The sequence below is a fragment of the Oncorhynchus mykiss genome, chromosome 13 (genome assembly GCF_013265735.2).
Source record: "Oncorhynchus mykiss isolate Arlee chromosome 13, USDA_OmykA_1.1, whole genome shotgun sequence".
Taxonomy (NCBI): Eukaryota; Metazoa; Chordata; class Actinopteri; order Salmoniformes; family Salmonidae; genus Oncorhynchus; species Oncorhynchus mykiss.
The window spans coordinates 3,331,229-3,342,695 of NC_048577.1; the positions used below are offsets into that span (position 1 = coordinate 3,331,229).

General features: G+C 44.3%; 2 protein-coding genes across 2 annotated transcripts in view; one reads left to right on the forward strand and one right to left on the reverse strand.

The window, feature by feature from the left end:
• The window catches only part of LOC110516586 (mesothelin-like protein), a 12,787-nt gene extending 5,093 nt beyond the window's left edge, over positions 1-7,694 (forward strand). The window contains exons 5-13 of the mRNA XM_036942554.1: positions 189-279; positions 609-744; positions 990-1,180; positions 2,629-2,790; positions 2,881-3,017; positions 4,310-4,443; positions 5,841-5,935; positions 6,049-6,313; positions 6,449-7,694. Of these exons, the coding sequence (XP_036798449.1) occupies positions 189-279; positions 609-744; positions 990-1,180; positions 2,629-2,790; positions 2,881-3,017; positions 4,310-4,443; positions 5,841-5,935; positions 6,049-6,313; positions 6,449-6,537 (1,300 nt within the window). The 3' untranslated portion in view covers positions 6,538-7,694. The remainder of the gene's footprint in view (positions 1-188; positions 280-608; positions 745-989; positions 1,181-2,628; positions 2,791-2,880; positions 3,018-4,309; positions 4,444-5,840; positions 5,936-6,048; positions 6,314-6,448) is intronic.
• Positions 7,695-7,799: 105 nt separating this feature from the next.
• LOC110519358 (lipopolysaccharide-induced tumor necrosis factor-alpha factor homolog) lies at positions 7,800-10,499 on the reverse strand. Its single transcript, XM_036942303.1, has 4 exons — positions 10,374-10,499; positions 10,150-10,202; positions 9,766-9,898; positions 7,800-8,486 (listed from the first exon to the last, which is right to left on the reverse strand). The coding sequence occupies exons 2-4, from the start codon at positions 10,172-10,174 to the stop codon at positions 8,378-8,380; spliced, it is 267 nt and encodes an 88-aa protein (XP_036798198.1). The 5' UTR covers positions 10,175-10,202; positions 10,374-10,499; the 3' UTR covers positions 7,800-8,377.
• Positions 10,500-11,467: the final 968 nt, after the last annotated feature.

The following is an 11,467-nucleotide window of genomic DNA, read 5'->3' on the forward strand; positions in this document are numbered from 1 at the left end:
ATAGTTGAGTTTGTACTGTGTGAGTTCCTGTCAACAGTATACTGAGTCTGACTGTGAGAGTTTGACTGTCAACGGTATAGTTGAGTCTGTACTGTGAGAGTTTCCTGTCAACAGTATAGTTGAGTCTGTACTGTGTGAGTGAGTTTCCTGTCAACAGTATAGTTGAGGGTTTACTGGTGTTTCTCCAGACTCCCAGCTACCTGGACCAGAGAGACCCTGGACAACCTGGGCGTTCTACCTCTCTACCTGACATCCTCCTTCTACAAGAACTTCTCTAAGGTCACAAACCACGACATCTGGCTGTGTGCATGCATGCTGTGTGTGTGCGCGCATGCTGTCTGTGTGTGTGTGTGTGTGTGTGTGTGTGCGTGCATGCTGTGTGTGTGCGCGCATGCTGTCTGTGTGTGTGTGTGTGTGTGTGTGTGTGTGTTGTGTGTGTGTGTGTAGGTGTGTGTAGGTGTGTGTAGGTGTGTGTAGGTGTGTGTGTAGGTGTGTGTGTAGGTGTGTGTAGGTGGTGTGTGTGTGTGTGTGTGTGTGTGGGTGCGTGCGTGTGTGTGTTTGTGTGCGTGTGTGTGTGTGTTTACAGGCTGTGTTGTGTTGTTCTCCAGAAAGTAAAAGGCCAGTTCCTACAGTCATTCCTGAAGGTGTTGAGGAAGAATGGAACGTCCAGACAGAAGAAGAGGAGGATGAAGACGGCTATCAGACAGTCCATCATCGACCAATCACAGTCCAAACGCTCCATAGGTGTGTCCACCCTGCACTAATATATCATTACTGTCTGTCTGTCTCTCTCCTCCCTCCTCCTGCTGAAAAGGGAATAACTGTCTGTCTGTCTTGTCTGTCTGTCTGTCTGTCTGTCTGTCTGTCTGTCTGTCTGTCTGTCTGTCTGTCTGTCTGTCTGTCTGTCTGTCTGTCTATAGTGAGTGAATAACAGTACTCTCCTCTCTGTCCATAGTGAGTGAATAACAGTACTCTCCTCCCTGTCCTAGCGAGTGAATGCACAGTGGGAAATATCACTCAGGTCACGATCAGTGAGAATACGTTCCCCTTCAACTACGAGACCGTGACCAAGTTCAACTGCTGCCTGACGGCCAAGACAGTCGTTGACAACCTGGACGCCATCACCGCCAATGTGGACGACCTGGAATACCTTGAAGTGGTCCTGGCGAGACTCAGAGAGGTACTGTACGCTTTCAGACAAAGAGTCAACTTTATTCACCAAGTACATTAACGCAGTCAGAATGTTACCTGGTGATATGTTGCTGTTGGTGATAGACAACGCAGTCAGAATGTTACCTGGTGATATGGTGCTGTTGGTGATAGACAACACAGTCAGAATGTTACCTGGTGATATGGTGCTGTTGGTGATAGACAACACAGTCAGAATGTGACTTGGTGATATGGTGCTGTTGGGGATAGACAACACAGTCAGAATGTGACTTGGTGATATGGTGCTGTTGGTGATAGACCACACAATCAGAATATTACCTGGTGATATGGTTCTGCTAGTGATAGACAACACAGTCAGAATGTTACCTGGTGATATGGTGCTGTTGGTGATAGACAACACAGTCAGAATGTTACCTGGTGATATGGTGCTGTTGGGGATAGACAACACAGTCAGAATGTTACCTGGTGATAGGGTGCTGTTGGTGACAGCATTTAGAGACAGAATACAGGCAGGGGAGTTAACACAAAGTGAATTTACCTATACAAATAGGTATGTTGAACATAGAGCTGTATAACATAGAGCTGTATAACATAGAGCTGATTGAGGCGATGACTGGTTTTTATTGACTTATGTTATGGAGTATCGCTTGATTCACATGTACGGTACACACACATCTTACCTGATATAAATACATTATCTTTACATCTGACCTGATGTAAATACATTATCATTACATCTGACCTGATGTAAATACATTATCTTTACATCTGACCTGATATAAATACATTATCAATGCATCTTACCTGATATAAATACATTATCAATACTACATCTGACCTGATATAAATACATTATCAATGCATCTTACCTGATGTAAATACATTATCATTACATCTGACCTGATGTAAATACATTATCATTACATCTGACCTGATATAAATAAATACATTATCATTATATCTGACCTGATGTAGATACATTATCATTACATCTTACCTGATGTAAATACATTATCATTACATCTGACCTGATGTAGATACATTATCATTACATCTTACCTGATGTAAATACATTATCGTTATATCTGACCTGATGTATATACATTAGCATTACATGTGACCTGATGTAAATATATTATCATTACATCTGACCTGATATAAATAAATACATTATCATTATATCTGACCTGATATAAATACATTATTATTACATCTGACCTGGTGTAAATACATTATCATTACATATGACCTGATATAAATACATTATCATTACATCTGACCTGATATACATAAATACATTATCATTTCATCTGAGCTGATGTAACTACATTATCATCATGTCTGATTAACAGAGAGGATGTACAGATAGTATGACATGGGTGATATGAAGCTTTATCTTCCTGTTAGATTATGTGACTGTACTTCCTGTTTCCTGTTTCCTGTGTCCCGCCCCGTCAGGCCTACTCCGCAAACTCCACCATCCCAGAAGCGAAGGTGCAGGTTCTTGGGCCGGCTTCGCGCGTTGCCACTAACGCTGACATCACCATGTGGAACATCACCAAGATCGACACACTGTCAGCTCTGATGGACTCCTCCAATGGAAACTGGGATGCTGCCATGGTAGCCAGATATATTTGTCTGTCTGTCTGTCAAGTGATTAACCAATCAATCAGTCGGCCATTTACCAATCTATTCATGTCCCCCCTATAGGTGCAGGCCATCATCAGTAAGTACCTGAGGAACTCAGGAAATACTCTGGGCAGTGCAGAGCTCAACTCCATCGGAGGACCCAACCTGTGTTCACTAGACATCAGCCTCCTGAAGACCATTACACAGAGTAGCCTGAGGTAAGACCGAGAGGAGGAGCCAACCTGTGTTCACTAGACACCAGCCTCCTGAGGAGGACCCAACCTGTGTTCACTAGACATCAGCCTCCTGTAGACCATTACACAGAGTAGCCTGAGGTAAGACCGAGAGGAGGACCCAACCTGTGTTCACTAGACATCAGCCTCCTGAAGACCATTACACAGAGTAGCCTGAGGTAAGACCGAGAGGAGGAGCCAACCTGTGTTCACTAGACACCAACCTCCTGAGGAGGAGCCAACCTGTGTTCACTAGACACCAGCCTCCTGAGGAGGACCCAACCTGTGTTCACTAGACACCAGCCTCCTGTAGATCATTACACAGAGTAGCCTGAGGTAAGACCGAGAGGAAGACCCTCCTGTGTTCACTAGACACCAGCCTCCTGTAGATCATTACACAGAGTAGCCTGAGGTAAGACCGAGAGGAGGACCCAACCTGTGTTCACTAGACACCAGCCTCCTGAGGAGTACCCAACCTGTGTTCACTAGACACCAGCCTCCTGAGGAGGACCCAACCTGTGTTCACTAGACACCAGCCTCCTGTAGACCATTACACAGAGTAGCCTGAGGTAAGACCGAGAGGAGGAGCCAACCTGTGTTCACTAGACACCAGCCTCCTGAGGAGGACCCAACCTGTGTTCACTAGACACCAGCCTCCTGTAGACCATTACACAGAGTAGCCTGAGGTAAGACCGAGAGGAGGAGCCAACCTGTGTTCACTAGACACCAGCCTCCTGTAGCCTATAACACAGTAATGTAATAGTAATAACTGTTACCTTTATTACTAAGATGTGGGTAACAGGGCCAACATTTTTCATAGGAAAACATGTAACACTTAGCCGCTATGCTAACACTAGCTTGCCACCATCCTGAAGGCCATGACTACAGAGGAGAGCCAAACCGAAGAGACAGAGGCTCCTCCCCTCCCCCCCGTTACCGTGGAAACGCCACAGAGGCTCCTCCCCTCCCCAGCGTTACCGTGGGAACACCACAGAGGCTCCTCCCCTCCCCCCGTTACCATGGAAACACCACAGAGGCTTGTTGTGTTGATGTGTGATGTCAGACAATAAGACGGTTGTGTTGACGTGTGATGTCAGACAATAAGACGGTTGTGTTGGTGTGTGATGTCAGACGGTTGTGTTGACATGTGATGTCAGACGGTTGTGTTGATGTGTGATGTCAGACAATAAGACGGTTGTGTTGACGTGTGATGTCAGACAGTAAGACGTGTGATGCCAGACGGTAAGACGGTTGATATCTGTTTCACCGTGTTGCAGTAAGGCCAATGCCCTGACGGTGACCAACTGCAACATAATGAAGAAGAGAACGCTGTTCATCATCGCTGAAGGAGCCTTCCAGAGCCGCAGTACTGTCTCTGCTACCTCCTACCAGCTAACACAGCCATACATAGGTACCTCCTACCAGCTAACACAGCCATACATAGGTACCTCCTACCAGCTAACACAGCCATACATAGGTACCTCCTACCAGCTAACACAGCCATACATAGGTACCTCCTACCAGCTAACACAGCCATACATAGGTACCTCCTACCAGCTAACACAGCCATACATAGGTACCTCCTACCAGCTAACACAGCCATACATAGGTACCTCCTACCAGCTAACACAGCCATACATAGGTACCTCCTACCAGCTAACACAGCCATACATAGGTACCTCCTACCAGCTAACACAGCCATACATAGGTACCTCCTACCAGCTAACACAGCCATACATAGATACCTCCTACCAGCTAACACAGCCATACATAGGTACCTCTCCCTCCTACCAGCTAACACAGCCATACATAGGTACCTCCTACCAGCTAACACAGCCATACATAGGTACCTCCTACCAGCTAACACAGCCATACATAGATACCTCCTACCAGCTAACACAGCCATACATAGGTACCTCCTACCAGCTAACACAGCCATACATAGGTACCTCCTACCAGCTAACACAGCCATACATAGATACCTCCTACCAGCTAACACACCATACATACATACATAACATACATACAGTTGAAGTCGGAAGTTTAGATACGAGTCTACTCTGTCTGACCACTAGGTGGTGCTGACTCAGTCTACTCTGTCTGTCCACTAGGGGGTGCTGATTCAGTCTACTCTGTCTGTCCACTAGGTGGTGCTGATTCAGTCTACTCTGTCTGTCCACTAGGGGGTGCTGATTCAGTCTACTCTGTCTGTCCACTAGGTGGTGCTGATTCAGTCTACTCTGTCTGTCCACTAGGTGGTGCTGACTCAGCCTACTCTGTCTGTCCACTAGGTGGTGCTGATTCAGTCTACTCTGTCTGTCCACTAGGTGGTGCTGACTCAGCCTACTCTGTCTGACCACTAGGTGGTGCTTACTCAGTCTACTCTGTCTGACCACTAGGTGGTGCTGACTCAGTCTACTCTGTCTGACCACTAGGTGGTGCTTACTCATTCTACTCTCTGTCTGACCACTAGGTGGTGCTTACTCAGTCTACTCTGTCTGACCACTAAAGTGGTGCTGACTCAGCCTACTCTCTGTCTGTCCACTAGGTGGTGCTGACTCAGCCTACTCTGTCTGTCCACTAGGTGGTGCTGACTCAGCCTACTCTGTCTGACCACTAGGTGGTGCTGACTCAGCCTACTCTGTCTGTCCACTAGGTGGTGCTGACTCAGTCTACTCTCTGTCTGTCCACTAGGTGGTGCTGACTCAGTCTACTCTCTGTCTGTCCACTAGGTGGTGCTGACTCAGCCTACTCTCTGTCTGTCCACTAGGTGGTGCTGACTCAGCCTACTCTCTGTCTGTTCACTAGGTGGTGCTGACTCAGCCTACGTCCAGCGTCTGTCCACCTCTAACATCAGTATGGACATGGACACTTTCATCAGCCTGGACCCTACTGTTATACAGGTGTGTATGTGTGTGCGTTTCTACCTACCTACCTACCTACCTACCTACCTACCTACCTACATACATACCCGTCTGTCTGTCTGTCGTTATCCCCCTAACCCCTCCACCTTCAGACTCTGGGTGTGAGCCAGGTCAAAGGTCTGCTGGGTTCTAACCTGCCAGAGCTGAAGAGCTATGAGAACCAGAGCATGGTCCGGACCTGGATCAGCACCCGTTTCCAGGCCGACCTGGACTATCTGGGGCTGGGTCTGAAGGGAGGCAAGGCTGACCCCAGCACGGTTGGCGTGGGAACCATCTTTCTTCCTACCAGTGCAGGGGTAACTGGAGGAGCTGGGCCAGTCAACACCGTGGCTGGAGGAGCTGCTGCTACTACTACAGGTACAACATAACCGTTCCTTTTTATCTATGAAAGATCAGTCGGTTCTCTTTCATTTCTCTGTGAGCTCCGAGAGAGAGATTTATGATTTGAGGTTCAGTGAACAAAGTTATAATGTATGTTTTGTTTCTGTGTAGCGAGCGGCGGAGCGATCAACAGACCAACGTTCGGCCTCCACCTTCTCCTCGCCACTCTGGCCGTCGCTGTCCTGTACATTCTACACTGATTTAAACACTGATTTCAGAGATTTTATATTTCAGAGTGAGAGAGTTAACCGACTCCATAGCATCGAGTCGCATTCGGCTCAGACAGGGAAAAACACAATGTAAAGTTCTCAAACAGGAAACAAAAATGTATAAATTTAGAGTCAGGTAGCGCCTTAGATATTGTAAATATCACTGAATACAAGGATATATACTATCAAAAGACTATCAAACAATCTAGCACTTTAGTCACGTCAGTGTTTCTGCTCTGACAAGTTCTGCATTTTGATTTAAGTGTGTTCACTTTGTATGTTGTTCTGTCTTGGTGGTTGGAATGAAGTCTGTTCTGTCTTGGTGGTTGGAATGAAGTCTGTTCTGTCTTGGTGGTTGGAATGAAGTCTGTTCTGTCTTGGTGGTTGGAATGAAGTCTGTTCTGTCTTGGTGGTTGGAATGAAGTCTGTTCTGTCTTGGTGGTTGGAATGAAGTCTGTTCTGTCTTGGTGGTTGGAATGAAGTCTGTTCTGTCTTGGTGGTTGGAATGAAGTCTGTTCTGTCTTGGTGGTTGGAATGAAGTCTGTTCTGTCTTGGTGGTTGGAATGAAGTCTGTTCTGTCTTGGTGGTTGGAATGAAGTCTGTTCTGTCTTGGTGGTTGGAATGAAGTCTGTTCTGTCTTGGTGGCTGGAACGTTGTTTAAAGAATCATTTGTAGGGCTCTATTCAGTCTGTGTAGCTGAAAGGTCATTTCCTATTGAGCCAAGATCTGCAGCATTTACCATGAATGCAGTCTATGCTACGGGAACATTGCCTTTCAATTGAAATGATGCTGAACTTCCACAATGTGGATTGAATAGAGCCATTTTGTCTTTGCCTTCGGGTGAAAATATGAAAGTATTTCATTAGATGACAAAGAAGTCTTGTGTTGGTGATGTCGTCTTTCTGGGACAGCCATTTGTTTTCTCAGGGTTAGTATCTCCAACACTTATCCACCGAGCCAAAACCCTGTTCAATGTCATGACAACCAATTCCTCTAGTGCAGAATGATTCTGTCGTTAGAATGTCACTGTGTTTTTGTTCATGTCAGCTCAAACTGTTGACTGTCTTCTCAATGCTGTCATTTGATGATACTAAATAGCAGATGTTGAATGTATGATTTAATTAATAAAAATTTATATTATTACACAATCCCCCCCCCCAATTTTTTCAATGTATTTATAAAGAAATAAACAGCCTATGAACTAACAGCTGATAATTAAAAAAAAATACGTTTTTCTACAAATTAACAAAACATTTTAGCGGTTGTGAAATGATTGTATTTTTCAGGGCTTCAGTTTATTCCTAACAAACCAGTACAGTACTCAATCAGAAAGACTCACAGTGCTGCATTGAGACAATTATAGTAATATAACTTACAGATCATACAACAACCATGAATACTCACATTCTATGTTGTCTATTTCTATGGCACACATATTTTACCGTTGCCAAGGCAGCGGTGAACTGCATAGCAAGGGACAGGGCGGGATGGAACACTGTCAATGACAATTAAATTGTTCTATTGAGTTAAATCTAATTTAAGTCGTACATTTTTGCCGTTGCCAAGGCAACCGTTAACTGCATAGCAAGGGACAGGGCCTGGATGGGACGGAACACTGTCAATGACAACATTCTGTGACAGTTAAATTGTTCTATTGAGTTAAACTAATTGGTCTTTCAAACACGTGGTAGCCTGCTGTGCAGTTCTACTGGGTGGAAGCTGAGAGAAACAACAGACTGTGTTGGAAGAGCAACTTGTCTCAGAAGACAAGACACAATGTTGTAGCTAGCTTCCCAAAAGACACGGGAGTCTCCTGCTGGTTATTATGGGCTTATAAGCGCTTATAAACCCCCAGGATGGTCTTGCAGGAGGGACACGTGTGCTTGGCGTCTTTGAGCCTGTCGAAACAGAACGGGATGAGACAGCAACCCAGAACAAACCTGAGGAGGAGGAACAACAACGGTCAAACATTGTATGGAGATGCATCTTAAGGCCTAAAAGGGATTTTATTTCTCTTAATCACAATCATTTACCAATTAAATACATTTTGTATAAAAATTCAAACATTCAAATATCTCATTAAATATAGTATATGCATATTTGCACAAATGCATTTCAACCTGAATGAAGTCAGCTTAAACATTTTGGTTTCATTTTGTTAAAACACAGATTTTTTACATTTATTTTATTTCACCTTTATTTAACCAGGTAGGCTAGTTGAGAACACCTTTATTTAACCAGGTAGGCTAGTTGAGAACACCTTTATTTAACCAGGTAGGCTAGTTGAGAACAAGTTCTCATTTACAATTGCGACCTGGCCAAGATAAAGCAAAGCAGTTCGACACATACAACAACACACAGTTACACATGGAATAAACAAACATACAGTCAATAATACAGTAGAAGAAAAGAAAGAAAGTCTATATACAGTGAGTGCAAATGAGGTGAGATAAGGGAGTTAAAGGCAATAAATAGGCCCTGGTGGCGAAGTCATGACAATATGGCAATTAAACACTGGAATTGTGGATAAATACTTAATCTTTCTATCTGTAAAATACCAAAGTCGTAGGTAAAAATTCATTTTTTGGTGCATTTTCCCCAAAAAGAAAATGTTATCTAGAATAAACAATTGACCAACATTTCAACAATTCCCTCTGGGCCAAGTCTGGAGAAAACATCGAAGCATAACCTCACAACATGTGGTGAAGGAAGAGGACTCTGAAGCTGAGAGAAATTAGCTTGGTTTGTGGGGAAAGAGTCTGACTTTCAGGAAATGGCAGTTAAAAAAGACAAGTACACTGAAATTAGACGACCAATTAGACGACCAATTAGACGACCAATTAGACGACCGAAGCCTAATTTACACCCAATCACAACCTCGTCAAAGTAAGTTACGAAATATAGTCCAGTTTGTAACAGTCTTTATGAAAAGGGCTTTTATTAAATTATGTGTCATTTAATGTAGTGAGCTTTGAAACTGATTGATTCATTGTTTGTTTTTTTATTGACGGTAGTATGATAAACAAAAACAAATACATACATTTTCATCAAGTTTGACATTTGTTTGTTTATTTTGTGAAAATAACTAATTAAAATAAATAATAAAATTACTAATATTAAGTGGATTAAAATACTGACCTGGACCCACTGACTAACAGTAGGATTGGCTTTCAACACACACACTCTCTCTCTCTCTCTCTCTCTCTCTCTCGTACGTACCCACAGAAGAAGAGTCCTCCACAGAAGAGGTAGGTGAGGACACCAGAGGAGAAGTCAACCTTAGTGACCACGGTCTGGTGACAGGTAGGACAGGTCATCTGGACAGGACTGTCCCCAAACGCACCGATGGCCACTGGAGGAGGGGGAGGGGGGGGGGGGAGAGTATTAGTTCATTCTCTAATGCATTAACGTGTTAATTAATTCATTCCTACAGTACCTCAAAGCATGGCTTCATTCATTTATCAATTCATCCATTAAATTCATTCATTCATCCATTCATTATTTACTTTCTTCCAACTATCTGTCCACTGAAAACACACGACTGTTTAACTTCCTTTATAGTTAACAAGAGTTTCACTCAACCCAAAGTACAGTAGGACATACCAACAGGCACCTGGACGTTGGCCATCCTCCCTGAGAGGAAAGAGAGTTGAGGACTAACAGAGAACACACAGAAAGACGTACAATACACCAATGGAACTCAACAAAGAGTGTTAACCATAGAGAAAACATTCAAACTACAAATAATAGTCTTATTTTTTGATAAGCTTACATTTTTCATCATTACTTTTCCAATAACAGACACACATCTCTTATAAAGTACTTACAGATCTGCTGTAAGGGAGAGTCTTACTGCTCTGCTGGTCCAAAAGGAGTCTGTTACTGTTCTACTACTCAGTAACACAGGAGGGTGAACGGAGTCAGTAGCCGGATCCGCCCATCCTACCAAACAGCCTGTCCTGTTATCTACTGTCCTGTCTCCTACCAAACAGCCTATCCTGCTATCTACTGTACCCTGTCTCCTACCACACAGCCTGTCCTGTTATCTACTGTCCTGTCTCCTACCAAACAGCCTATACTGTTATCTACTGTCCTGTCTCCTACCAAACAGCCTACCCTGTTATCTACTGTCCTGTCTCCTACCAAACAGTCTACCCTGTTATCTACTGTCCTGTCTCCCACCAAACAGCCTATACTGTTATCTACTGTCCTGTCTCCTACCAAACAGCCTACCCTGTTATCTACTGTCCTGTCTCCTACCAAACAGCCTATCCTGTTATCTACTGTCCTGTCTCCTACCAAACAGCATATCCTGTTATCTACTGTCCTGTCTCCTACCAAACAGCCTACCCTGCTATCTACTGTCCTGTCTCCTACCAAACAGCCTATCCTGTTATCTACTGTCCTGTCTCCCACCAAACAGCCTATCCTGTTATCTACTGTCCTGCTATCTACTGTACTGTCTCCTACCAAACAGCCTATCCTGTTATCTACTGTCCTGTCTCCTACCAAACAGCCTATCCTGCTATCTACTGTCCCCTGCCCGTCTCCTACCAAACAGCCTATCCTGCTATCTACTGTCCTGTCTCCTACCACACAGCCTGTCCTGTTATCTACTGTCCTGTCTCCTACCAAACAGCCTACCCTGCTATCTACTGTACCCTGTCTCCTACCAAACAGCCTATCCTGTTATCTACTGTGCTGTCTCCTACCAAACAGCCTATCCTGCTATCTACTGTCCTGTCTCCTACCAAACAGCCTATACTGTTATCTACTGTCCTGTCTCCTACCAAACAGCCTACCCTGCTATCTACTGTCCTGTCTCCTATCAAACAGCCTACCCTGCTATCTACTGTCCTGTCTCCTACCAAACAGCCTATACTGTTATCTACTGTCCTGTCTCCTACCAAACAGCCTACCC

Coding starts and splice junctions, on each gene's coding strand:
- LOC110519358 (XM_036942303.1), bottom strand. CDS start 10,174: ATGGCCAACGTCCAGGTGCCTGTTG. Junction 9,899..10,149: donor CAACGTCCAGGTGCCTGTTG/GTATGTCCTACT, acceptor CCCCTCCTCCAG/TGGCCATCGGTGCGTTTGGG. Junction 8,487..9,765: donor GGAGGACTCTTCTTCTGTGG/GTACGTACGAGA, acceptor CCTCCTCCTCAG/GTTTGTTCTGGGTTGCTGTC.